The following is a 27,331-nucleotide window of genomic DNA, read 5'->3' as shown; positions in this document are numbered from 1 at the left end:
TGCCAAAAATTAGATTTTGTTTTATTGCATGACGTTGCATAAGAATATTATTAAAAACTGTAAGGCATCATGCAATTAATAAACTAATTATTAATTGTACCTTACAGACAGGTGGTTATATAGTCTAAATTTATAAAATCAGTTCCAAAAAAAGTACATAAAAAATTTAACATGATGAGCATTAAATACCATTCACATATCTGTAGTTTTTAGCTGTTAAAAAGTGCATTCAAACATACTGGACGGGAAAGTCATTATGTCCAAAAATGGTGCTGGGTGCAAATGTCAAATTATAAATTGTAAAAGAACATAAATTATTTTATAGAATTAGAAAGTTAACAATGTGATATCCAAACTTGCCTGAAATCAGTTTTCAATCCTCACATTCACAATAGTTGAAATAATATTAATGATCTAAAAAACTTATCCTTTATAACCAACAAAAGTCTATTGAATTCAAGTTATGTATGCTGAGTAATCAAATAACTGAGCAGACTTAGTATCAGACACAAACAGATGTGGACTTGGTATTAATCGATGTATTGTGCCACCCAACGAAAACCTTCACCATAGCCTTGTCTCTTTAGCACACTGCACATGAAGACTTCTAAAGGCCTGGCATTTAACTCTTTCATTGAAACACTTCCCTAGAAGAAAAAAATAAACGTTAGGTTGAAATAAATCTTGACAAAATAATGGCACTATACATCAAAATGAATATTCTTAACGCATTAAAAAATGTAATTTAAAAAATCAATCATTTCTTACATTCATTTCTAAATGTGGATAATATTCCTTTCAAATAAATAAATATTTGATTAAAGTGCTCTATAGCATAGTGATAGAACAAAGTGCCATATAAAGAATTAAATATAATTATATATAAATATAAAGAATTAAAGTTATGATTTAAAAAAAAATTATACCAAAATGCACTTCCAGAGAGATGAGGCACTCAAAGTAAAGAGAGAAACATTTTTTGGGGATGTGGCCAATGCAGGAATTTGTTCAGTTTGTCTCTGCATTTTGTTATAAGGATTCTGTCTTTCTTTTTCTTTTTTTTATTTTTTTTTTATTTTTTTTTTCTGTCTTTCTTTTTCAAAAAGAAATGATGGTAAAAGGGAGAAAAAGCATTTTTTGTTTAAAAAATATTTTAATTTAATTTAAAACAAAACAGAATAAAATAAAAAGCATAGCAAATAAAATCACCAGAAATGGTGATTTCTAATAATCACATTACATTGTTGTTTTTCCTTTGTTCTCAAAGAGGACCACGACATCAGCAAGATGATGCCATAACATGCAAGTGAATTGGATTTAAGTGAGGGAGGGCTGTGCAAGGTCACCTGCTTCACCTTCCCTTCCAGAGCCATCTGGGTCTAGTGGCAAGATATAGATCAAGATGACCAGAGATGGCCCTGGATGAAATGGGAAACCTTGACCTTTTTAAGCTAAGGTCCTTCAACAGGTCTCAGTATGACCGAGGCAGCACCCATTCAGTTATTAAGGCTAGATAACTATCACGGCAAAGAATCTCCTATTTCACTTAAGTCAAAAAAAAAAAAAAAAAAAAAAAGCTAAATACATAAATATATAAATGGATGAATCCATGAGAAGACTTTCAGGGTTTCTGGCAAAAGCAGAAATGACTGCTATCTGAATTCAATCTGAATCAATCAGAACCCAAACAATGACCAAATGGGGCCTGGTCTAGGACCTACTGGTAGCCAATGAGAATCAGATTGGTTTTGATATAAGGCTTGGTCATTAAAAAAGAAATCTAGTCAGTAAGTCATAAGATATCTTGGAAGGATTCAGAGGTGCAAAAGAGGAAACAAAAGGCTTTTAAGAATACCTATAGATAATGGTATGATACCCTATATGGACAGAGGTAGAAGAAAGGAGGAATGAAAGGACTGAGGGAGGAAGAGAGGGAGGAAAGGAAGGGAGAAAGGAAGGAAAGAGGAAAAGGAACATTACTTATATACCTAAAAGTCTTCAGACTTTTTCTGCAATGCCAAAGAAACCTCTTCATGCTGAAAACTCTTTCAATCCCTGGATTTCTCACACTGGAAATGTTCTCTCTCCAATGTACTGGTTCTTTCCAGAATATCCAATTTAAGGCTACCAGGGCCACCTATATCTTCATTCCTCTTCAGATTGTTCTCAGGTTCCATGGCCTTTCTCTACAATGTTCTCTCCTGGGTACTTTCATTCCCACATACCGCCCCCCTTCTTTTTGAGCCTCCTTTTATGTGCTGTCTTTTCCATTAGAATGGAGAGCTATAACAGTATTTTTGAGTATATTATAGTTTGATGGCACTCCATGATAGTTTTTGCAATTTTCTACTTTTTTCCCTGTAATATCATCCTTCTCCCTGGCTTAGGAAAGCTCTCATCCTTTTTGACTCTCTCAGGTGCTTTTGTCCTCTGATATGTATTTAAATACTATAATATATATAAGGATTACTTACATGCCTTTATCTCCCTTATTAAACTAGTCAGTTTTTTAAGGAGCTATATTATGTTATCTTTATCTATAATACCCAGCATATAACATTCTTGAATATTTTTAAACTGTATTTGTATGAAAAAAAATAAAATAAATAAATATATAGCTTTACCCTGAGGAGGAGCTTTATACATAAAGAAACTTTATTAATAAGTCAGTGGGAAAAGGGGAAAAGGGGTACTCTCCAAATGTTGAATTTTTCTTAATGGTAGTGAGCCCAGTAATATACACAGATAATACTGAAAACATCTCAAAATATACTTAAAAAAAAAAATTAAGGTTATATGAACATAGCTCAACTGTCCCGATTTCATGGTTTTTTTTTTTTTTTTTTTTTTTTTTTTGGTTTAAGTTTCATTTATTCCAAATTTTACTTACAAAAAGTAAAATGTAGAAAAATTATCTAAAGATAAGAATAAAAGTCTGGACTCAGTAAAACATAAGGTTCTTGAAAACAGGGACTGTTAAGCAACCATATGAGTGTGTTTGTATAGCTGGACAATAGTAAGACAATACAGCAGAGCATCAGAATAATCTAAGTTGATATGAAAAAAAAAATTACCTTTCCTGTTGTTTGACCATATAGACCAAACATTTCTCGTAACCGTTCTTCACTAATGGCTTCAGGTCTGTCAATCTTATTTCCAAGAATTAGGATAGGCACATTAGCTATTGTTTCATCTGTCATAAGAGACTGCAAAGAAAAGAGAAATTCATGTTGTGATAGCGTATCATAAAGAGTTTAATTTACTTGCATTCTGAAGTGGCCAAGCTCCTACACAAAAATGGCAATATAGCCATTTTTATTTTGTCGATCCATACTATATCTTAGTTAACTGAAAGATTCTGTGAAAAGATTTCCTGTTGTCAATGCCTTTTCATTGAACTCCCTCCTTCTGTCTCATTCATCTGGTTTCCTTTCAAATTACTCTACCTCCCCAAGACTACTTATATATAGTTATTATGTTGGAAATGGAAAGAAATTTAAGACTCCCACTAGTTTAATCCCTTCATTTTACAGGGGAGGAAATGAAGTACAGAGAGTGGAAGTGATTTTCTTAGATTACATAGAAGTAACTGATATGAACACATATATACTGCACTAATAGTTTGAAAAGGTCTTTAGTTAATTTGATTCTCAAAATAATTCTGCAAAAATGTGCAAGACAGAAATAATTAACACTTATCATAATCGCATAAACACATAGAATATCTCGCACCTAAACTATCCTAACCATCTCTTTCCGTCCCTGTTCCATTATGAAGTCAGACTATTCCTAAAACTACCTGAGTCTGCTATACTAATTAAAGAAGTAGGCCCTGAAATCCCATGGCCATCTGCCCTTGATTTTTTTCTCTTAGGAATTTAAAGTAATGAAAATGATAACCTTTTCAAAATACCTCTTCACAATCTATTCATCTTCTCAAGAAATGACAAAATGATTTCATTCTAAGAATGACAAGGCATGTGGAGAAATGGCCAAAATTCAAATCTTGAGGATGATATATAACAGTTCATTTATAGAAAAATATCATGGTCAACTACCAAGAATGATCTCTCCTTTAGCAGAAAAATAGCCCCTCAGTCACAAAAACTGTTAAGTGGTCTCATCCCAAAGTAGCAGAAAACTATGTACTCTAACACCTGAACCATCAATCATGATTTGCTTTGCCTCATTTTTTATGTTTGGACAAGGAACTTACATCAAGTTCTTCTTTTGATTCTAACAGTCGGTCATGGTCTGCACAGTCCACCAGAAAAACAATGCCATTTATGGCAGGCAGATAGTTTTTCCACACTCTTCGAGCTAATGAAAACAATTAGGAATTAGACATGGATGTCTAAATTTATAATTATGTTTGTAGAAAAGTTCAAACAAAAATACCTCTAAGGGTAAACGTTACCTAGTTACTATTTATAAAAAATTATAAACATGATTTTGTGTTCTAAGCAATAAAACACTATGAAAATTGGTTATTTTAATTTTTCTCAGTTTCGTTCTCATTTTCTCCACTTATAAAGTGGGGCTAATTTTTTGCTAATAGCTTCTTTAAATATAGCTATTTATTTATTTATTATTTATTTATTTAAATATAGTTTACCATCTACATGTGAAAACAATTTGAACTCATGAAAAGAAAACTTTAAAGAATTTAAAATATTCACTCATCAGCTTATCTCTGAAAAATTTTATGCTAGTAATGGGAAGAGACCAAGAAAAAATAGTCTTCATTCAACTTAATAAAGTTTTATTAAGCACTTTAAAATGGCACTAGATGCCAAATAGAGATGAAAACAAAGCAGCCTTTGGATGTAAAGAAGTTTATATTGTACCAGAAAATACAATATGTAGACATAACTAAAAAGGGAGGGGGTGAGGTCATTTGAAATGGAGAATGTAAATAAAGCAGAGACAAGAAGAATAAGGGATTATTTTAGAAGTTTGGCAACTAAAGGGAAAAGATATATGACAATAAATCTTTTTGGTTGATATTTTCAAACAAAGGCTTAGATTTTTTTTAAGACTGGAGAACAGCTAGAAATGTTTAGAAGTAGTAGTAGGGAAGGAACCAGCAGAAAGGAAGAGGAGGTAAAAGGGATGAGTGAGACAAAGAGCTACCTCTTTGAAGAGAGAACAAAATCAAGGGTACAAGTGTGATTGGCCTTGTCAAGGAAAAAAGATACCTCTTTCTTAGATATTAGAATAAAGAAAAAGTAAATGAGATAGTTTTGAAATACAGAACAAGGGAAATGAGGAAGCTCAGAAAAGATGGTCTTGATTTTCTTTGTCAAGTAGATAATAATGTCACCTGAGAGAGGAGGTTAACAGGCCTTAAGAAGTATGAAGAAAAAGGAGAAAGTCAAGAACTCAGTAGTGTATCACAGAGAAACAATCAAGAATAGGGGAGGGGGTAGAGGGAGGGAGGGGAAAAGTCGGAACAGAAGTGAGTGCAAGGGATAATGTTGTAAAAAATTACCCAGGCATGGGTTTTTTCAATAAAAAGTTGTAATTTAAAAAATAAAATAAAAAAAGAATTTTCTTACATTTGTTTTTAAAGCTTTGAGTTCCAGATTCTTTCCCTTATCCCACCCATTAAGAAAATGAAGTTATACAACACATTTCCATAAAAGTCATGTTTTCGCTGCCTTTTTTAAATAAAAGAGAAACAAGAATAGTTTTTTCAAATAATTTTCAGCTTTCAAATTAGCAAAACAAACAAAAATTACATTTTTTTCTTATGTTAGTCTTATGTCACTTTTTAAACATTTTATTAAGGCCTGAGAAACTCCCTGTTATCCTTCCCAATCAAAATAAAAGTCATTTCTGACATTTTATGCCATCTCTTAAATATTTTATTAAAGCCTCAGAGAAGGGGCAGGTAGATGGTACAGTGGATAGAGTACCAGCACTGAAGTCAGGAGGACCCGAGTTCAAATCTGACCTCAAACACTTAACACTTCTTAGCTGTGTGACTCTAGGAAAGTCACTTAACTCCAATTGCTTCAGCAAAAAATAAAGTCTCAGAGAAACGTCTGACATCTCTTCTAATCAAAATACTATAAAAATTGATTTCATATAATTTATTTTACAAAATCAACTTTCATAAAACATACTTAAAATGGATGTATTTTACCAGTTATTACCACTTACATTAAAAAACTACACAAAGAGTATATACACAAATATACACTATATACACAAGTATACACACAGCACTCAAAACTGTGATACAGCCAATTTGTGCTATTTCTAATCAAGAAACAATTCAGCAAAAACTCAAAAACTGAAGAAAGGAAATGTTTGGGAAGGTAACTTTTGCTTTTAAAACATGATCTAGTAGGGGCGGGAGAGATAATATATTTTGAATTATAAGACCAGACTATTTCATTTGCTTGAATGAAACAAGAAACCATGTTGCATTGTAAATGAGTGGTCTCTTTTTGTTCATTAAAAATAAGACAAAGTGATAAGAAGATAATAATGGCTTACCTTGAGCATGCCCACCCAGATCAAAAGTGGTAAAAGTCATGCCAGCAATGGTCAATTCTTCTGATGCTAAAAAACAAGTATTTTATAAACATCATACTATACCATATATCTATGATCTTACCCACTAGTTAATGGTTAAAGAAATTCATCTTAAATATTTAAGCGCTAAATAAAATAATAAAAATTCACTTTGTTTTTAGTTAACCATGTTTTTATCCTTTCACCTTGTCAAAAGCAGGACTCCATTTGGAATGGAGAATAGACAGAAAGTTGTTCATTTGTGTAGTTAGTATATTTCTCCCTAATTTTCTTCCTCCTGCTACAAATCACTTTAATTTTCTAATTTCCATCCATTTCTCTAATAATGACTATCTTATATAGGGAAGACAAATAGTGCTTCACATCAAAGTTCATCATTAACAACACAATTATCTTCCAAATAACAGTATTTTACTGATCTTATTCAAAAATTCCTTACCAATATTGTTCCAGTAGCAAATGTGCTCTGTAATCTCTACATTAAGAAATATTCTGAGGAAAAAAATAATGGCTGTGTATGCTTATAGTGGACTTTAACTTAATAACTTTCTTTGCTTTCCAGCAAAAAGATAAGATTAAGTCTCCACTATATTTGTCCCTATCCCAGTATAGTATATAGTGTTCCTACCTACTGCAATTTCTCATGAACCCCTATCACACTTGTAGAAGTTGAAGAGATTTAATATTTCCCAATGAATTTGTAGAGAGAAAGGACTCAACTCTTTGAAGTATATCAGCTATTTTCCTGTTATGTCCTCAACTCCTTCCAATACTACAGTGAAAATTGGGCTGTAAAGTGGCAGGGCAGCATATATGAAAAAACTCTTCTTTGCTTCTACTGAAAGACAATTTTGGAAAATCTTGCTTAGCTGGCAAAAAAGATGGAATAAACAGACAGCATTATGGAATTAAGCAGAATTCAACTAACTTCAATATTTTAGGTTTTTCCTCAAATATCTTCTATAATACTCTTGGTTGTATGAACATTTACTACATCAAATAATTACACTGATGTGATAATTAGTATTGCTGAACTTTTATCCAGTTTCATATTGAAAGGATTTAAGCAATATACTTGGGATTACACAATGACTGAGTAGCACAATTTTTATCTTTGATCTATGTACCATTCTTATCTATGGTCCTTCCCTAAAGTTACTAGTCACAGGTTTGTTAGATACTATTTTGAGTGATGTCATCATTAATATTACTTTATATTCTAAAGTCTTATGAATACGAGTTGGTACACTGATAGATTTTCAAATTAGAGGAAAGGGCTAGAGTTTGGTCTTTCTACCTGCATATCTGGACATGAGTCACAAACAGCTCCGCTACTTACCAACTATATATAACCTCAGGAAGTCATCTCACCTAGCTGGTTATTAGGTTTTTCATCAATAAAATGGAAAAAAAATAATACTCTACTAATTTGGGCACAAGTTTATTATCAGAATGAGTTAGAAGATATAAAATTATTTTGTAAGGTATAAAATACTATATAAATATAATAATTTAGCCATTCAAAACAGACAGCATTGTAAATTTACCTATTTTTAAAATGTTTCAAAATTCCATTACAAAAAGAACAGCTAGGTGGCACAGTGGATAGAGCACCAGCCCTGACATCAGGAGGACCCGAGTTCAAATGTAACCTCAGACACTTAACATTTTCTAGCTGTATGACCCTGGGCAAGTCACACAACCTCAACTGCCTCAGCCAAAAAAAAAAGAAAGAAAAAGGAAATCATTACAAAAATAATTGGCAGTTACATTTAAGGAAAATTAAGATTTGGAAAAAAGTATTTTAAATTCATTATTTCATGTGTTCATGAGTAGTCCTATTAGGTAAGACAACATGTATATTGTCTCCATTTTATTGATAAGAAAACAGAGAATAAGGGAGGTTGTGACTTACTTGGGGTTACATATATAAATATATAAGTGAGTATATAAGGCAGAATATAAGCCCAGCTCTCCCACTCAAAGTCCAGCCCTCAATCCACTATGTGATACTGCCTCAAAATTATATTTAACACCTATTTGTCTAAAAACACTTCTGAACCAAATAATATCATTGTGACAGTGAAAAAACTAGCACTGGTTAATAATTCATGATGATTTAACAGGTAAGGATATTACTCCAACCACCCAGCTCTTGTGTTCTATGGGTTTAGTTCAATAATTCACCTCCTTAATAGTCCACTTACATACCTAGATAATAACTACTAAGATAATAACTAGAAGCCATAAGAATACAGGAAAGAAAAACCCTTAATTAATTATCTTAGTTGCAAAGTGGTATTAACGGACAGAATGGACTTCTGTTCCACCAAAATCATACCAAACTCCCTATAAGTAAACTTAACATATTTATAATAGGGTAAGTTATAACAGTGTGATCAGAACTGAACCACATCATTTCTAAAATACCAGTTAGTAAAGGACCTTCACTTACTGGGATGTAATGTAGGTACGTGTTGTCCAAGCCTGTCATCTTTTAACATATGCAGTAGTGTTGTTTTTCCAGCATTGTCCAATCCAAGAAATACTAATTTGCCAGATTTCTTGTACAGTCCTGAAGAGAAACCACAATTGAAAAAACCTGTTAAAAGTCCATAGATGTATCCACAACAAGTTTGTTCTTTTTTTTCATTTATAGCTATCAACAGTTTTTAACTAGCTAGAATAAATAACTTCTTTTTCTGTTTAATAAATATCATGTTGTTCCTGAATTTGGCATCAGTAGAGCAAATGCATCCAAGTTGGCAAATAACAGGGCAAAGGGTATTTATTTCTGATCAGGTGTGGCTGGCACTAGAAACTCTGGAATTCTTTCCACTTCAGATTCTGCATTAGATTTGAGTTCTACCACTGCCATTTAATTGCCACACGATTACTGAAAACTCACTTCACTTCTTAATAGCTCAGTAAGAAAATTATTACACATATCTTGCCTAGTCATACAAGTATGAAGCCCATATGAGGTTATAATGAAAAAACAGCTGAATTTGATGTTAGAGGAACTGTCTTTGAATTCTCAAGCTATTATGCTTATTATGTATGTAAAGAAACACACTTTTATTTCTCTGAACTTAAGTTTTCTTATCTATAAACTAAATAGATTAAACTAAATGATTTCTAAGGTCCCTCAACAGTTCTACATCCATGATCCTATGATTTGAACAGAAAGAAGAAACTATAATAAGAATACTGGATTTGGAATGGGAAAAACTGAACTTAAATTCCAAATCTAATACACACTACCTGTATGAACTTGGGAGAGATTTGTTTAACCTTTCTGAAATAATTTCTTCTCTGTAAAATGATATCCTTTTCAACTCTAAATCTTGTGTTTTATATTTCTTTTAATATTTGGTCTTCTAGTAAAATACTATATAAATATCACTCACATTAATGCCATTAACACTCCTATCACCACTATTAAATGGTAAAAAAAAAATATATATATATATATATATATATATATATATATATATATATATATATATATATAGATGATGAAATTCTCAAGGAGTTCCTAGAATTTTTAAAATATAATCATTTAATGACGATGATTCTTATATATAAGAGATGGCCCAACTACTTTAAGTAACATTTTACTTCCAGATCTAAAATTACAGAACCTATGATCAGAAGCAAAAAATCTATATACTATCATTTTTGTAGTTTAATATTATTTTCCCCATTACATGCAAAACAATTTTTAACATGTTTTTAAACTTTTGAGTTCCAGATTTTCCCACTTCCTCCCCAAATACTCCCATTGAGAAGGCACATGTAAAGTTGTGCTTGACATTTCCATAAAAGTCAAAGAAAACAGATCCTGTCCCCTCCCCCCTCCCAGAAAAAAAAAGTATGCTTCAGTCTATATTCAGACACAATCAGTTCTTTCTCTGGGTACGGATAGCATTTTTCATCACAAATCCTTTGATCTTGGATCATTGTACTGCTAAGAATAACAAAGTCATTCACAGCTGATCATCCCACAATTTTACTATTACTACATACACATACATTTCATTTTGTTTGAGCTCCTGTAGGACTTTCCAATTTTTTGTGATATCATCCAATTCAACATCAGAAAACCTATATTCTAACTCTCAGGTATGGTACTAGCTACATAACCTAAAACAAAATATTTTATGTCCCTAGTCTCAGTTTCATCTTCTGTCAAATGAAAGGGTTGATCTTTGAGGTCCCCTCCAATTTTAACATTCAGGGATTCTATGTTCTACAAAAAAATTTTCAGTAAGATAAAAAAAAAATTATTTTTGTTGTTGTTGTTACCTTCGTAGGATGATATCAGATCTATAGTGTAACACTATATCATATGTAACACACATTTAGTTTAAAATAAGACAAAAGGCTAAAAAAAGACAAAAGGTTTCTATATGTGGCAGAATATAGACATTCACCAAAGTAATAAAAATATAATAACTGAAAGTTTTTCCTCCTACATTTTACCACTTTAATTCAGTCTCAGCCCTAGCAACTCAATTTTTGTCATTTAACCAAGACAGTGTTTGTAAAAGAAGGAAAATATTTACAATGAAGATTAAAATTATTCTGAGAACTGTTGTTAAAAAAATTTAAATTATGTTAATACAATTTATTAAATCCCACTCCATTTTGCTAGTTTATTACAAGACAAATCATAAAAATCAAGTTTAAGATATAATTTGAACCTCTGAAGGAGATAGGAATATTCTCAGATTCAGATTGTTACAATATTGAAATTAAGAATAATAGGAAAATTCTCCACTAAATTTTGTTTTGGATTTTTTTTTAATGAATCAAAATAATTTAAATTTGACAGAAAAGTCAAAATTTAAGCAAAAAATAGAACAGTTTAAGACATAAAATGAAGCCAGTTAAAAGGAAGTGTCACTGACCAGCACAAATAAGCAACCCTTATTCAACAATTCATATTTTCATAATTAAGACCCACTGTAAAAGACCCACATGCACTTATGTATTTGCAACTTTTATCAACAGAGATCAGAAAAAATGAACAGTAGCAACCAAGGGGAAAAAAAAAAGTCAGTATTACCTAAAAACTGCAGTACACTGCTGAAACCACTATAAATCCAGTCGAATATGAAGGACATATCCAGATGTTATAAGGTCTGAAAAATAAATGCTGAGTTTTAAAGCATGTATTATCAATATCGTATTTTTAAACACCAAGATCACCATTGTACTATTTCATGTAAATTAGTTTGAGGATAATCCTGTACACCAGTGTACAGTGACTCAATGAATTACTTACAAATCACTGCTGCAAATATACCTTTTATTATAGAGCATTTAAGGGCAAAGGTGGGTCAGTCTACCTCAAAGTCTATAGTATGATATGATTTGAGTAAATAAATAAGAGTAACAGCAAACCTAAATTAAAATAAAATTAGCTATAAACATTTTCCAATAATTATGCATCTATAAATACTGAATGATAATCACATATATAAGACTACACTAAATATGTGATTCATAGATATGATTAGAACTATGGATATGTATACACACATACACACACACACACACACACACACACACACACACACACACTTTTCCCGTTCCGCATTGTTTCATAGAAGTGGGAGTTTCAAACTCTTTATCAGTAGAATTCAAGTTCTGGAAAATTCTTCCAAACTGGAAAAAGTTTTGAGAATGTATGGGTTACTGGCATGGGTTCTATCAATAAAAAGTTATTAAAAAAAAAAAAAGGATTGAATGAAATAATATATACAAATTGCTTTGTGAGGCCTAGAGAGACTTACACGAACTGATGCTGAGTGAAATGAGCAGGACAGATCATTATATACTTCAACAACAATACTATATATGATGATCAATTCTGATGGACATGGCCTCTTCAACAATGAAATGAACCAAATCAGTTCCAATAGAGCAGTAATGAATTGAACCAGCTACACTCAGCAAAAGAACTCTGGGAGATGACTACAAACCATTACATAGAATTCCCAATCCCTCTATTTTTGTTTGCCTGCATTTTTGATTTCCTTCACAGGCTAATTGTATACTATGTCAAAGTCCAATTCTTTTTGTACAGCAAAATAACTGTATGGACATGTATGCTTATACTGTATTTAACTTACATTTTAACATATTTAACATATATTGGTCAACCTGCCATCTGGGGAAACGAGTGGGGTGAAGGAGGAGAAAAGCTGGAACAAAAGGTTTTGCAATTGTCAATGCTGAAAAATTACCTATGCATACATCTTGTAAATAAAAAGCTATAATAAAAAAAGAGAGAGAGAGAAAATGTATGGGTTATTTGTGAGTCTACAACCACTTTGGCAATAGGGGAATGGATTTTTTTTCAGCCACACTAACTTCCAAAGATCATCTACTAAATTATGTAGTCAACATGGATGAAGGCACGAAATCCTGAAATGACAAATCTTTGAAATACATGTGTATGTGGATGTACACTGACAAAAGTGAATGATTATTTTCATATCTTATGAAGTAAAAAAAATCTTTTCGGTTTTGACAGGGTCAACATGGTGCAGTGGGAATAGCACTAGGTTTGGAGTAAGAGGATTTTGTTGGCATATCTGCATTACTTACTAAATGTGTGACCTGGCACGTTATTTGACATTCTTGTTCTATCTCAAGTTTGCTCACCAGTAAAATGCCAGCATTGGACTAAATGATATCTAAAGCCCTAGTTAGTTAAATTCTCTGATCTTAGGAAATTAGGTTTAATTTAAGAGTCTAGTAAAGAATAACCAATATTAACCACCAAACAATATAATTATTATTTTGCATTATTTTGATATTAGTTATCAAATATACACTTATAGTTTCTTTCACACACAAAAGAATGTGAGAAATCATAAATAAATGTGTTTATAATATATTTCACAAGTCTATCATTCTAGTTTTAAAAATACATAATAAAAATATTCTGGATGTAAAAAAGTATAACTTTTTTCTTTTCTTTCTTTTTGCTGAGGCAATTAGGTTTAAGTGACTTGCCAAGGGTCACACAGCTAGGAAGTGGTAAGTGTCTGAAATCAGATTTGAATTCAGGTCCTCCTGATTTCACTGTGCCACCTAGCTGCTCCTATTTTCTTTTTTCTTAAAACCTTTATTTTTAATCAATCAACATGCATTTATTAAGCACTTACTATGGAACAGACATGATGCCTGGCACTTTGTTATAGACTATATAGGTGAAGTGCACAACCATAAGGACAATACAAAGACAAACCCTTGGCCTTAAAGAACTTAGGATATGTACATAGGTAGGATACAAAAAAGATAAATGGTATGAGGTGGGAAGGAAAACTAAGATTCTAAGAAGTTAAGATGGGGAGAGAGAAATTTCAGAGAAGGGAGACTGACTAGTAACAATATATAGGGACAATCAACAAATATCTATTAAGTATCTACTATATGTCAGGAATATGTTGTTCATGTTAAGTTTTGGCCCTGTCATGTTTCTAGAATGGCATGGAAAGATTTCCCTTTTCTGACTTATTCCTTTGAGAAGGCATAAGTGTTCAAAATAAATCCCCATAAATCCTCAGCATTCTTATACACCACCAACAAAATCCAAGAGCAAGAGATACAAAGAGAAATTCCATTCAAAATAACTGTTGATAGCATAAAATATTTGGGAATCTACTTACCAAAGGAAAGTCAGGAATTATATGAGCAAAATTACAAAGTTTTCACACAAATAAAGTCAGACTTAAATAATTGGAAAAATATTAAGTGCTCTTGGATAGGCCGAGCGAATATAATAAAGATGACAGTACTCCCTAAACTAATCTATTTATTTAGTGCTATACCAATCAGACTTCCAAGAAAATATTTTAATGATTTAGAAAAAATAACAACAAAATTCATATGGAACAATAAAAAGTCGAGAATCTCAAGGGAATTAATGAAAAAAAAATCAAATGAAGGTGGTCTAGCTGTACCTGATCTAAAATTATATTATAAAGCAGCAGTCACCAAAACCATCTGGTATTGGCTTAGAAATAGATTAGTTGATCAGTGGAAAAGGTTAGGTTCACAAGACAGAATAGTCAACTATAGCAATCTAGTGTTTGACAAACCCAAAGATTCTAAATTTTGGGATAAGATTTCATTTTTTGATAAAAACTGCTGGGATAACTGGAAATTAGTATGGCAGAAATTAGGCAAGGACCCACACTTAACACCACATACCAAGATAAGATCAAAATGGGTCCATGACCTAGGCATAAAGAACGAGATTATAAATAAATTAGAGGAACATAGGATAGTTTATCTCTCAGACTTGTGGAGGAGAAAGAAATTTGTGACCAAAGATGAACTAGAGACCATTACCAATCACAAAATAGAAAATTTTGATTATATCAAATTAAAAAGCCTTTGTACAAACAGAACGAATGCAAACAAGATTAGTAGGGAAGTAACAAACTGGGAAAACATCTTTACAATTAAAGGTTCTGATAAAGGCCTCATTTCCAAAATATATAGAGAACTGACTCAAATTTATAAAAAATCAAGCCATTCTCCAATTGATAAATGGTCAAAGGATATGAACAGACAATTTTCAGATGAAGAAATTGAAACTATTACCACTCACATGAAAGAGTGTTCCAAATCACTATTGATCAGAGAAATGCAAATTAAGACAACTCTGAGATATCACTACACACCTGTCAGATTGGCTAAGATGACAGGAAAAAACAATGATGAATGTTGGAGGGGATGCGGGAAAACGGGGACATTGATGCATTGTTGGTGGAGTTGTGAACGAATCCAGCCATTCTGGAGAGCGATCTGGAATTATGCCCAAAAAGTTATCAAACTGTGCATACCCTTTGATCCAGCAGTGTTTCTATTGGGCTTATACCCCAAAGAGATACTAAAAAAGGGAAGGGGACCTGTATGTGCCAAAATGTTTGTAGCAGCCCTGTTTGTAGTGGCCAGAAACTGGAAAATGAATGGATGCCCATCAATTGGAGAATGGCTGGGTAAATTGTGGTATATGAATGTTATGGAATATTATTGCTCTGTAAGGAATGACCAGCAGAATGAATACAGAGAGGCTTGGAGAGACCTACATGGACTGATGCTAAGTGAGATGAGCAGAACCAGGAGATCATTATACACTTCGACAACGATATTGTATGAGGATGTATTCTGATGGAAGTGGATTTCTCTGACAAAGAGACTTAACTGAGTTTCATTGGAGAAATGATGGACAGAAACAGCTACACCCAAAGAAGGAATACTGGGAAATGAATGTGAACTATTTGCATTTTTGATTTTCTTCCCGAGTTATTTTTACCTTCTGAATCCAATTCTCCCTGTGCAACAAGAGAACTGTTCGGTTCTGCAAATATGTATTGTATCTAGGATATACTGCAACATGTTTAGCATATATAGGACTGCTTGCCATCCTGGTGGGGGGGGAGGAGGGAGGGGAAAAAATGAAACATAAGTGATTGCAAGGGATAATGTCGTGTAGAAATTATCCTGGCATGGATTCTGTCAATGCGAAGTTATTATTAAATAAAATAAAATTTATAAAAAAAAAAAAAAAAAAAGAGAAGGCATAAGTGTTGACTGAATTCTAAATTTATTTTCTAAAATGAGTAAAGCCCAGAAAACAATAAGACTCTTAACTTATTCCTGAGGTACAAAGGTCTCTATTATATGACATGAACTTAATTGAAAAATAATAAATAAGAACTAAAGGGTCATAGTCCAACCTGAATCATACTTACTGATTCTTCATCTCATCTCTAAGCAACAATAAACACCCATCAATAAAAGCTTCCACTCAGAATCATACAATGTACTTTGTTAATTTCCACTCTGTGAAATAGAAAAGCTTTAAGAATCTTGTACTTAGATATTTGTTTAAATGAAATGAATTGAGATAATGTCATGGTATAAAAACTTAGAATGTATTCATTTTTGGATAGGATTCCATTTATAGATTAACAAAATTAGAAATAGCACAGTTCAAATTATAAATTGTAAACAATAATTGACTGGTATCTGTTTTCAGAAGGAAGTAGGAAGAAATTAAGTAATGAAATCTTTAAGAACATGATCTCACATTAGCTCAGAAAAAGATCAACATGAACTTCTAATATTTTGCTTTTGAAAATACTCTCAGGCACATGGTATCTGATGTGATTATATAAATTTACATTGTCATTTTAGAGAGTCAAAGAAAGATTTGGCATTAAAGATATCTAGTTGAGAAACAATACATATAATTCAATACTCAAAACAGATTGTGATCTCATTAACATAGGTAAACAATGAAAATGACAAGCCCTCCAAAAATCCTCAGTCTTTTACATCTCCCTAACTTACACTATTCCACTACAGATCTCATTATTCAACTGAAACTGTTCTTTTCAAAACTACTAATGATCTAATTGCTAAATCCAAAAGTCTTTTCTTTGCAGCCTTTAATACTGCTGATCCCCTGCTCATCCTTTTTCTCTAGGTTTCAGTAACACTACTCTATCTTGCTTCCTCACTTCTTTGTCCAGCTGCTCCTTTGCAGTCTCCTTTACTATATTTTTATCTAAGTCATATCTACAAACTGGCCTCTGTTTTAGGAGTTCTTTTCTTCTTGATTGTTTCATTTGATGATCTCATTAGATCCCAAGAACTCAAATACTGTCTCTCTACAGATGATTCTCAAATCTACTTACGCAGCCCTAACCTCTTTGATGGCCTTAAGTGTCTCATCTCCATCTACTTATTAGACATCTCAAACTGGATGTTGTATATGTATCTTAAATTAAACGTGCCAAAAATGAACTCAATGTCTTTCTTCCCAAACCTTTTCCTTTTCCAAACTTTCATATTGCTGTTAAGGGAACCACCCTCTTTCCAATGGTCCAATCTTGCAACCAGGGTATCATTCTCAATTCCTCCTTTCTCATTCCCTATATACAAAATTACTGCCAAGATCTGTTGATCTTACTCATCTCTTATTTATACCCCACCTTCAACTCCCCACCACCATTCTCGCACAGGTCCTTACCCCTGGACTACTACAATATCCTATTAGCTGATCCCCCTATTCCAAGTTTCTCCATCTATCCTCCACTTCATTGTCAAATTAAGCTCCCTAAAGCCTAAACACCATTCTCCCCTCAAATCAATAAACTCCAGGATCAAAACCTGTTACAACATGGCCACCTCTTACCTTTCCAGTCTTCTTAAAATCCAGGATCAAACGACATAATATTTGTAAAGCACTTAACAATGCTTGGCACTTTACAAAATGCTTGTTCCCCAATGAGGTGATTCAAGGCAATTCCAATAAACTTGTGATGCAAAGTGTCATCCACATTCAAAGAGAGAACTAAGGAGACTATTTTCATCTTTTTATTATTTGCTTGTTTTTTCTTTTCTTTTCCTTTCTCATGGTATTTTTCCCCTTTTGGTTTTTTTTTTTTTTACACACAACATGATGAATATGAAACATTTTTAGAAGAATCGAATAACTTAGATTGCATGTTGTCTCAGGGAAGGAGAAAAAAATTTGGATCACAAAGTTTTGCAAAGGTGAATGTTGAAAACTATCTTTATATGTATTTGGAGGGGAAATAAAATTACTATTAAAGAAAAAACAAATGCTTGTTCCCTTCTATTCTCCTACTACACCATTCATTCTATGATCCAGTGACATTGGCATCTTGGCTATTCCTCCAAAACGCTCCAATCATGTATTTGGACTCAAAATAACAAAAAGTACTTCCATTACATTCTGTTGCCTTCTCTAACACAGAACTATATGGATAATAAGAGAAAGAGACAGAATTACAATGAATTTTATTTACAATAAGTGACTTACTTAGATTGCTACCACATTCTTCCTGCTTTGTGTTCTTTATGAAGTCACTTGATTAGTCTTTCTACACCAGGATTCTGATTACTAGAAAGAATCACAACCTCTCTGGCTCAAACATCTCCAACTCTCTGCTACAAAATCTCAACTCCTTCAGTCTGGCATTCAAGTTCCTTCATAATCTGGCCCCAATATATCCCTTCAGCTTCACTTTTCATCACTCCTCTGGAGATTCCTAACACTGCCATAGCCAAACTAAGTTACTTGATACAACTTGTTCTTCCCTACCTTTGCATTTCTGCTTAGAGCAAAGCCATGTACTTTCATCTGTTTACTGAAATCTTAACCTATACTTCCAGGCCCAATGAAATACTTACTTCATGATGCCTTCTCTGATCACCTGATATAATCAATCAATCTCTCTGTCTCTCCCCTACCCACAACTTGTTATTTGCAACAATCTTCCTAATCATTGTTAGGAATCGCATTCATCATAGACTGTGGTGTTCTTCTTTAAAATATAATAGTTCTCTCTGGGAGCAGGTTTCTTGGGGAGGTAGCCCTAGTATTAATTCAAATCAATAATCACCCCAAATGAAGCCAGGAATTAAAGTACAGTCTTTTATTGTCTCTTCCAAAATCTTATCTCCTTCACTTGGGGCTCGGCTAGTTTTCTGGAGGCCTTCTCTCTCCTTGGTTTCAAGAGCTCCTGCCACTAATCTTTTGCCTCTGCCAGCTTTGGCTTCTCTTCTTCTAAATATCTCCAGCCAGCACCAAGGTGAAAGTTGGAATGAATCTGACTCCACCTCCCAGAGTGGGATTGTGGGCTTCTGTATCTCCCAAAGTGCTCCTCTCTGACCACTGGCAATGTCCTGAAGTAACTAACTTGAAGCTCTAAGAGTTTCTATATATATATATATGATCTCCCAAAGGTTGACTCCTCCTTCTGGAGGCAAGGATTAAGGGAGGTGTTTTAAGTAATTCACTGTTTAGTAGTATAACTACTATCACTGTTATTATTTCCACTAAGGATACAAAACTGGATAGGTGACAAAAATGATGGCACAGTGCCAATAACAGATATAGATAAATCCTGACAGGCAGGTTTTCAGAGAAAGAAGAAAAGTGCAGCTTTCTTCATATTGGTTGATGTGCTAGCAGGACATCTGGACAGAATAGGGATTACATAGTTTAATTGTAATCATAACAATATATTTACACAAATCTTTTTACTTTCATTTACAAATGTCACAAAAAGTTATGTGTAATGGGCTGAAGCTGAGCAGATGCACTGAGGTCCTAGCACTTGAGGCTAATTAGCAATTGGACAAACTCTATTAATATATGCTTGGAGAAAGAATGGCCCCGCCCCACTCTTTGCAAGTTTGATGGGTTGTATAGGAGATTGCCTAGAAGATTTGGCCTGTGTAGTGTGAGAGCCAGAGACATTGCTGGCCCGATTTGTGTTGAGATTGCTCTCACTTCCATTCCCCAAAGAAAATTTTACCATCCGCAAAGAATAAAGATCAAGGATTTTCCCTTATGCTGATTCCAGCTGATTTTGAAATACTCTGGGTACTAAACGCAGTCATCACAGTTATATACTATTTTATTATACTGGAAGCCCAAACTTCTGAATTTTCAAAATATAAAGAAAAAACAATGGCATTCATTTCTCAACTTAAGTTTGGTAAAAGTTGCAAAGAATCATATCTAGGAAAATCTTAACGATTATAATTATCAAAACTGGAATCAGTTTCCCTTCAAAAGTCTCCTAAGGTTTAAAGGACTGCTTTTTAAGTATTGGGGGGTAAGGAATACTTTTGTTGATTGGTCCATTCTGCCTCTGAAATTGAATAATTCTATTCATCAGAATTAATCATAAATGCATCTCAATTCTTATTTCAAATGATGATGACAATAAAAATACTTTGCATTTGTAAAGTAACCATACAAACTTCTTTTGTATAATCTCATTCGAGCCTTCAGAGTTGTTGTGACAGGTATATGCACATTTTTTTCAGATGGAGAGAAGTGATATACTACTTATTAGATAGCAAGCAAGTGAAGAAGACAGCACTTAAACATAAGTCTTCTGATTCTTATTTCATGCCTCTTATAATGGTCTCTCATAATCATTACTTCTCAACATATAAGAAAAATATACTTATAACAGGAATACATTTATGAAATCAAATGAAAGGTAAATAATGAAAGCTATGTAAGAGAAACTTAGATTGGCTTTAGTATCTTTCAATTTATAGTTTAATCCTGGATTCTCAACTTTTCCAATCTGTAAAATGAAGGAACTGGATTAGATTCCTTCTAATCTTTCTAAAATTCTTCAACACTTCAATCTATGAATCCATGCCCTAGGTTGTTGTAAATGTTTGTTAAAATAATTATAGATCATTCTGAAGTCACTAAGGCTCAAAACTATTTACATTTGATTTATTTCTTCTTTGCTCTACCTTTAAATCACTTAACTAAACCCTGTAGATTACTCCTTTGAAGTATCTTTAAATCTATCCCTTTATTTATATGCTCAGTGTCCCACCCTTATTTAATACTTAGATTGCTACCACATTCTTCCTGCTTTGTGTTCTTTATGAAGTCACTTGATTAGTCTTTCTACACCAGGATTCTGATTACTAGAAAGAATCACAACCTCTCTGGCTCAAACATCTCCAACTCTCTGCTACAAAATCTCAACTCCTTTAGTCTGGCATTCAAGTTCCTTCATAATCTGGCCCCAATATATCCCTTCAGCTTCACTTTTCATCACTCCTCTGGAGATTCCTAACACTGCCATAGCCAAACTAAGTTACTTGATACAACTTGTTCTTCCCTACCTTTGCATTTCTGCTTAGAGCAAGCCATGTACTTTCATCTGTTTACTGAAATCTTAACCTATCCTTCCAGGCCCAAATGAAATGCTTACTTCATGATGCCTTCTCTGATCACCTGATATAATCAATCGATCTCTCTGTCTCTCCCCTACCCACAACTTCTTATTTGCAACAATCTTCCTAATCATTGTTAGGAATCGCATTCATCATAGACTGTGGTGTTCTTCTTTAAAATATAATAGTTCTCTCTGGGAGCAGGGTTCTTGGGGAGGTAGCCCTAGTATTAATTCAAATCAATAATCACTCCAAATGAAGCCAGGAATTAAAGTACAGTCTTTTATTGTCTCTTCCAAAATCTTATCTCCTTCACTTGGGGCTCGGCTAGTTTTCTGGAGGCCTTCTCTCTCCTTGGTTTCAAGAGCTCTTGCCACTAATCTTTTGCCTCTGCCAGCTTTGGCTTCTCTTCTTCTAAATATCTCCAGCCAGCACCAAGGTGAAAGTTGGAATGAATCTGACTCCACCTCCCAGAGTGGGATTGTGGGCTTCTGTATCTCCCAAAGTGCTCCTCTCTGACCACTGGCAATGTCCTGAAGTAACTAACTTGAAGCTCTAAGAGCTTATATATATATATATATATATATATATATATATATATATATGATCTCCCAAAGGTTGACTCCTCCTTCTGGAGGCAGGGATTAAGGGAGGTGTGAATTCACAAAGTTAACTTTGTGAATCTCCCATACTTGTGAACTCCAATGAGTACTTAAATACTTATTGATTATATGAACTCTCTAAAGGTATGAACACAAGCATTGTTTCTATCAATATTAGTGATTTATCACCTTGTAAGGATTCGCTCTAAGGGGTGAACCAATAAGCAATATATCAATTTCATTGAGTTACCACTAGGATTCTAACATCTCCCTTGAGTTATCACCTTGTTTCAAGTTGAGTTAACACTAGGATTCTAACAATAGACTGCTTTAGTTATTTCTTATTTTACCTAAATTATAAATTTCTCAGAGATAAAAAATTGTTTCTTTTTCATGTTTGTAGTCCCCAAAAATAATGCATAGTTAAGTGCTCAATGCTTATTGAATAAAGAAAAATATCTAATGCATAAGCATTTCCCAAATGGAATTTCTTTGAAATATGGTGTTCCACTATGTCCAAAGGGCAATAAAACTGTACATCATATTATATTTTAAAAGAAGAGAGCAGGTTTCTTGGGGAGGTTTTCTGGAGGCAGTCTTAGTTTCGGTTAAGAGTAATAATCACCCAAAATGCAGCCAGCTGGTAAAAATGCAAATGTTTATCTTCTCCTTCCAAAATAGCCCGGTTAGTTGAGACCTATCTCTCTGCTTGGTTCCAAGACCTCTTGCAGCTTTGTCCTTTGCTTTCTTCAGCCTCCAATTCAGCTCCAAGTTGAATCTATCTTGCCTCTGAGAGAGGGCTTCTGGCTCTCAATCTCCCAGGGTGCTCTTCTCCAATCTAATTCAGCTGAACTCTCTTGACTGGGCATATATATGACTCTTCTGAGAGAATGGGATTATGGGTTTTCTCCCATAGTGCTCTCTGGCCCTAAGAGCTTTTGAATTCGGATATCTCATACTAAACCCTGAAATCTCTCAACCATGTGAACTCCAATAAGTAAAGGTGTGAACACAAGCATTGTATCAATTAGTTCTACTTAGTACTTTGTTTCAGGTTCTGGCCCCAAACATCTCTTTGTAAGATCAGATCAAGGATACTGAACCATGCTAAATTAGATAATTATTGTCTCTATCAACTCTAATGACTTAACAGTTTGTAAAGATTCCAATACATATGTTTAAGTTATGATTGCTTTCTGTTTTGGGAAGGAGAGGAGGGGATAAGAGCTGGAGAAAAATCTGGGATATCAGATTTACAAAAATGTGAAAACTAACTTTGGATGTATTTGGAAAAATAAAATAACTACTAAATTGTTTTTAAAAAGAAAGAAAAAAAGAATCATGTTACTCCAAATGAGAAAATATGGGTGAGTGAAAATTTTTCTACGAGTGAACCTTTAAAACATTAAATATGAAATTATATAGAAAAACATACATATAATTTTGGGACAAAAAATTTTATTATCTTCTTTTGCTCCAAAATTTCTCTAGATGAACATTAATGAAATCAATTTTTCAAGCTAAAAATATTTCATGGCTCAAATTAGTTTGGAAATTGATGAGTTAAAAATTTTAAATATCTTTGATCCATTAACTGTTAATATGTAAGACTGGGTATGATTTATCATGTTCTTGTTTGTCCTTTGTTCTCATACAGAACCATGAAGGTGATGCCATGACATGCAGGTAAATTGGATTTAAGTGAGGGAAGGCTGTGCAAAGTCACCTGCCTCACAATGTTTATGGTGGCCCTTTTTGTAGTGGCAAGAAACTGGAAACTGACTGGATGTCAAAAACAAGGGGTTCTTTTTTTTGCTGAGGCAATTAGGGTTAAGTGACTTGCTCAAGGTCACACAGCTAGAAAGTGTTAAGTGTCTGAGGCCACATTTGAACTCAGGTTCTCCTGACCTCAGAGTTGGTGCTCTAAGGGAGTGACTCTCAAAGCTGATTTTTACTTTAAAAAAAAGGAATAAATAAAAAATATTACAGAATATATTGTTTTGAACATAATTCAATTGACTAATGTACTGCTCCCAGGTTTTCTTAACTCAATAGTAATACGGAACTGTCAAAGTGAAATTACCCCAGAAGTCCTTGACCTACAGATAACCAGACCCTTTTGTAACCACAAAGCTTACTAGAAAAGAGAAACTTACAGTGAATAGTTAGCGGTCACTTCTAAACGCCCCCTCCCCAACACACACACACACACACACACACACACACACACACACACACACACACTCTCTTCCAATGGCCAACCTCAAAAGATTTCCTCACTCAACTTGACCTCCAGCTGAAGAAAAATGGAACCTTATTCACTAAGATGGGAAAGAGGAACTTAACTTTTGGCTAATTCTCCTTTCTTCAGCTGCTAAAAAGGGAGATTAGCCTTTAAAAGATTTTATAATCTTATTATTTCATTCCTACAAAGATAACAATTATTCTAAATTATCTGCTACTAAATAATAAAGTTTTATTATTCTATCTATTCAGTAAATCTACTGATAACCTAGACTTGTGGTAGTTTGGCTTAGGTATAAAAGTAGCTTTTTCTAAGGGAGTTTAACACTATAATCAAACAAAAAAAAAAAGTAATCAATACTAATTTCCTTTTCATACAACTAGCTTGTAAAATCCAAGAGGCCTGTCTTAGTTTAATTTAACTTTGTATCCAACCACAAATACCTAGCTGTACAAAAAATGCTCCAACAAATATTTATTAAATAAATTAGTTAAAAAAAAAAAAAAGGAACAAACCAGAAATGTAAATGGTGACTTACAAAAATAAGTACTAATAAAAAATAAGCTGTCTATTTTTACAGAGCACCATACTGGTAAAGCAAATGAAATACTGGACTCCTAAGTCAGGAGTCAGGAGAGATCACAGTTCATGTGTGACTCTTATACTAGCTGTATGACTAAGTCATTTGAACTTTCCATCTCAGTTTCCTTATCTATAAATACATGAAGTACTAACCTCACAATGTTGGTGTCCACCTTAAATGCAATACCATATATAAAGCCCTTTGAAAACTTTAAAGTCTTACATAAAATGTCAGTTATCATCACTCTTATTGTTACTGAGTACTTATTTATGCTGAGTGGGGAGAAAAAGTTACCAAAAAAATCAGAAAGCCTTTCAACTAAAATTAGAAAAATTTAGTTAGAAAATTAGAAAAATATATTTAAAAATATATAAATCAGAAAAAGCATTTCTAAAAATAATTAAAATAATGGGATTTTTTCCTACACAGAAAAAAATTTAAAAATATTTTGGTAGGTATTCAGGTGAACAGAAGAAAGGAGAAACTTTGAATGAAATTCTAGTTCTGAAGATTCAAAACAACATTGCTGTATCAAATAACAATTTCCAAAAACTTAGTTTTGAAGTCATATTTCATACCTAATGTAATCTTTTTAAACAATAAAGTTCCAGAAAGTAATATATTTTCCAAACTGAAAAGATTGATCCTTTTCATTAATATTAAATTATTATCACATAGCATTCTCACTCTTTCTGTTTTTGTTTGCTTGCATTGTGTTTTCCTTCTCAGGTTTTTTTCTTTCAAAATCCAATTTTTTCTTGTGCAGCAAGATAACTGTATAAATATGTATACATATATTGGATTTAAATGTATTTTAAGATATTTAACATATATTGGACTACTTGCCATTTAGGGGAGGGAGTGGAAGAGGAAAAAAATTTGGACAGAAATTTTTGCAAGGGTCAGTGTTGAAAGATTACCCATGCATATATTTTGCAAATAAAAAGCTATAATAAAATAAAATTTAAAATTAAAAAAAATTATTATTAATTGCAAAATGGGTTTGTTAAAATGAGGCAGAGGATCATTCAAGTCCCAAATAAAAAATTCAAAGATACTACAAAAATCAGTGAATCTCATCTAAAAAATTTAGGTATGCAGAACAAAATGAACTTTAATTTTTAAGGGAAAACTGATCTACCAGATACAGCCTGGAATTATATATATTATATATAAATATACATATATATACACACACAGAAAAACACTGAATCAACTTCAAACAACTTTATCCCCTATAAATTTTTCAATGAGATGTTATTATTTTTCATTGATGTAAAGTAACCTTTTTGTTCTCCTAATAAATATGCCTTTCCTCAGGTGGGGAAAGTGTTGGAAATAAAATCCTTGCTTATGGAACCATCCAAAAAATTTTCAAGTCTTATTTCTTAACTCAAATAATTTTTCTAACAATTTGTAAAACACCAAAAATTCCAGATTGGGTTCCTTTCTTTAAAAAATGTCATGGTTAAAGTGTACCAACATAATCCAAAACAATTTCCCCAACTGCTCAGTTTGAGAAACCTCTGGTGCCTTAAAAACCTTTTGTAACATTATATAAAAGTGTGTTTCCTTCCAACTAAATATGTCAAGGAGGTCACAAAAACTTTTGTACTGAGTATGTAAAATTGATACCTAACCTGCCCCACCCAACTCCCCAACCCTCACAATAACCTAAAAAACAACCAAAAAAAAAAAAAAAAGATTGGACTAAAAGGAGTGGTTAAGTAGAGAACAGTGAATTTGCAATCGTGAATCAAGGTCTGTAACAACCTGTGCGAACTCAAACAAATCATTTAATCTTTCTGCGCCTTAATTTCCCCTAAATAAAGAGATTAGACAATCTTTAAGGTTCTTTCTTGCTCTATAAATCCGGTGATATGAAATTCGGGCTCTGCAACTATAATGTAATCAATACATTAATGTACAATAAATGTAATCAAGAGAAAATAACTTACGTGTTATTAATGATAAAATAAAATAAGACGCATTCTATAAACCCTATACCTATATCAGAAAATATTAACACAGCTATAACGCTGAAATGCTTAAAAAGCGCTCTCCCACAAAAGTGCTGCGAGACAAACTCGTGCAGGTTTTTTTACATACCAAAAAACTGCAGCCCAGAGAAATGAAGTGACTTGCCTTAATCGTGATAATTCCCTATCGCCCTAGAGAGGGGCTGTCACCTCCCCAACCCCGCTGGATTCTACCATGTCTCATAACGGTATTTGGGGTCGCCAACATAGCATAACCAAGTCCATACTCTGTCCGCAGCTCGGAAAAGTACGTTCAGCTTTAACGTACGCACAGACGCCGGCCTGACACGGGGACTATATGGCCCGAGCCCTGGGCGGCTCAGGGTCCGAGGTAGTCCTATTCCGCTCTGGCCCGACAGGCCTCGGCCCCAGTCTCCCTCAGGAGTCCTGGAAGCCAGAGCTGACGAACATACGACCCTCCAGACGGGCAGTGCCCGATACCTCACCTGACGGCGGAGAACACGATACCCGGCCTCGGTCTCTGAGAGGCACCAACAACCACAGCGTTATGGCCGCCCCCAACTCCCTCCGCTCCGTCAATGCC

General features: G+C 33.4%; 1 protein-coding gene across 1 annotated transcript; it reads right to left on the bottom strand.

Annotated features, from left to right (window-relative positions):
- SAR1B (secretion associated Ras related GTPase 1B) lies at positions 1-27,331 on the bottom strand. The gene is made up of 7 exons (XM_051978186.1): positions 27,234-27,331; positions 11,615-11,690; positions 8,999-9,118; positions 6,505-6,570; positions 4,217-4,320; positions 3,075-3,206; positions 1-647 (listed from the first exon to the last, which is right to left on the bottom strand). Exons 2-7 carry the CDS (start codon positions 11,670-11,672, stop codon positions 531-533), a joined length of 597 nt encoding a protein of 198 aa, XP_051834146.1. The 5' UTR covers positions 11,673-11,690; positions 27,234-27,331; the 3' UTR covers positions 1-530.

The sequence above is a fragment of the Antechinus flavipes genome, chromosome 2, assembly GCF_016432865.1.
Source record: "Antechinus flavipes isolate AdamAnt ecotype Samford, QLD, Australia chromosome 2, AdamAnt_v2, whole genome shotgun sequence".
NCBI lineage: Eukaryota > Metazoa > Chordata > Mammalia > Dasyuromorphia > Dasyuridae > Antechinus > Antechinus flavipes.
The sequence above is the reverse complement of the archived record's forward strand: the minus strand, read 5'-3'. Positions and strand labels throughout refer to the sequence as shown.

What these genes read in the sequence shown, in the direction of transcription:
- SAR1B (XM_051978186.1), bottom strand. Translation starts at nt 11,672, where the DNA reads ATGTCCTTCATATTCGACTGGATTTATAGTGGTTTCAGCAGTGTACTG. An exon ending in TCTGGGTGGGCATGCTCAAG is followed by an intron (nt 4,321 to 6,504) that starts GTAAGCCATTAT and finishes TGTTTTCATTAG; the next exon opens with CTCGAAGAGTGTGGAAAAAC. An exon ending in ATGGTCAAACAACAGGAAAG is followed by an intron (nt 648 to 3,074) that starts GTAATTTTTTTT and finishes TTTTTCTTCTAG; the next exon opens with GGAAGTGTTTCAATGAAAGA.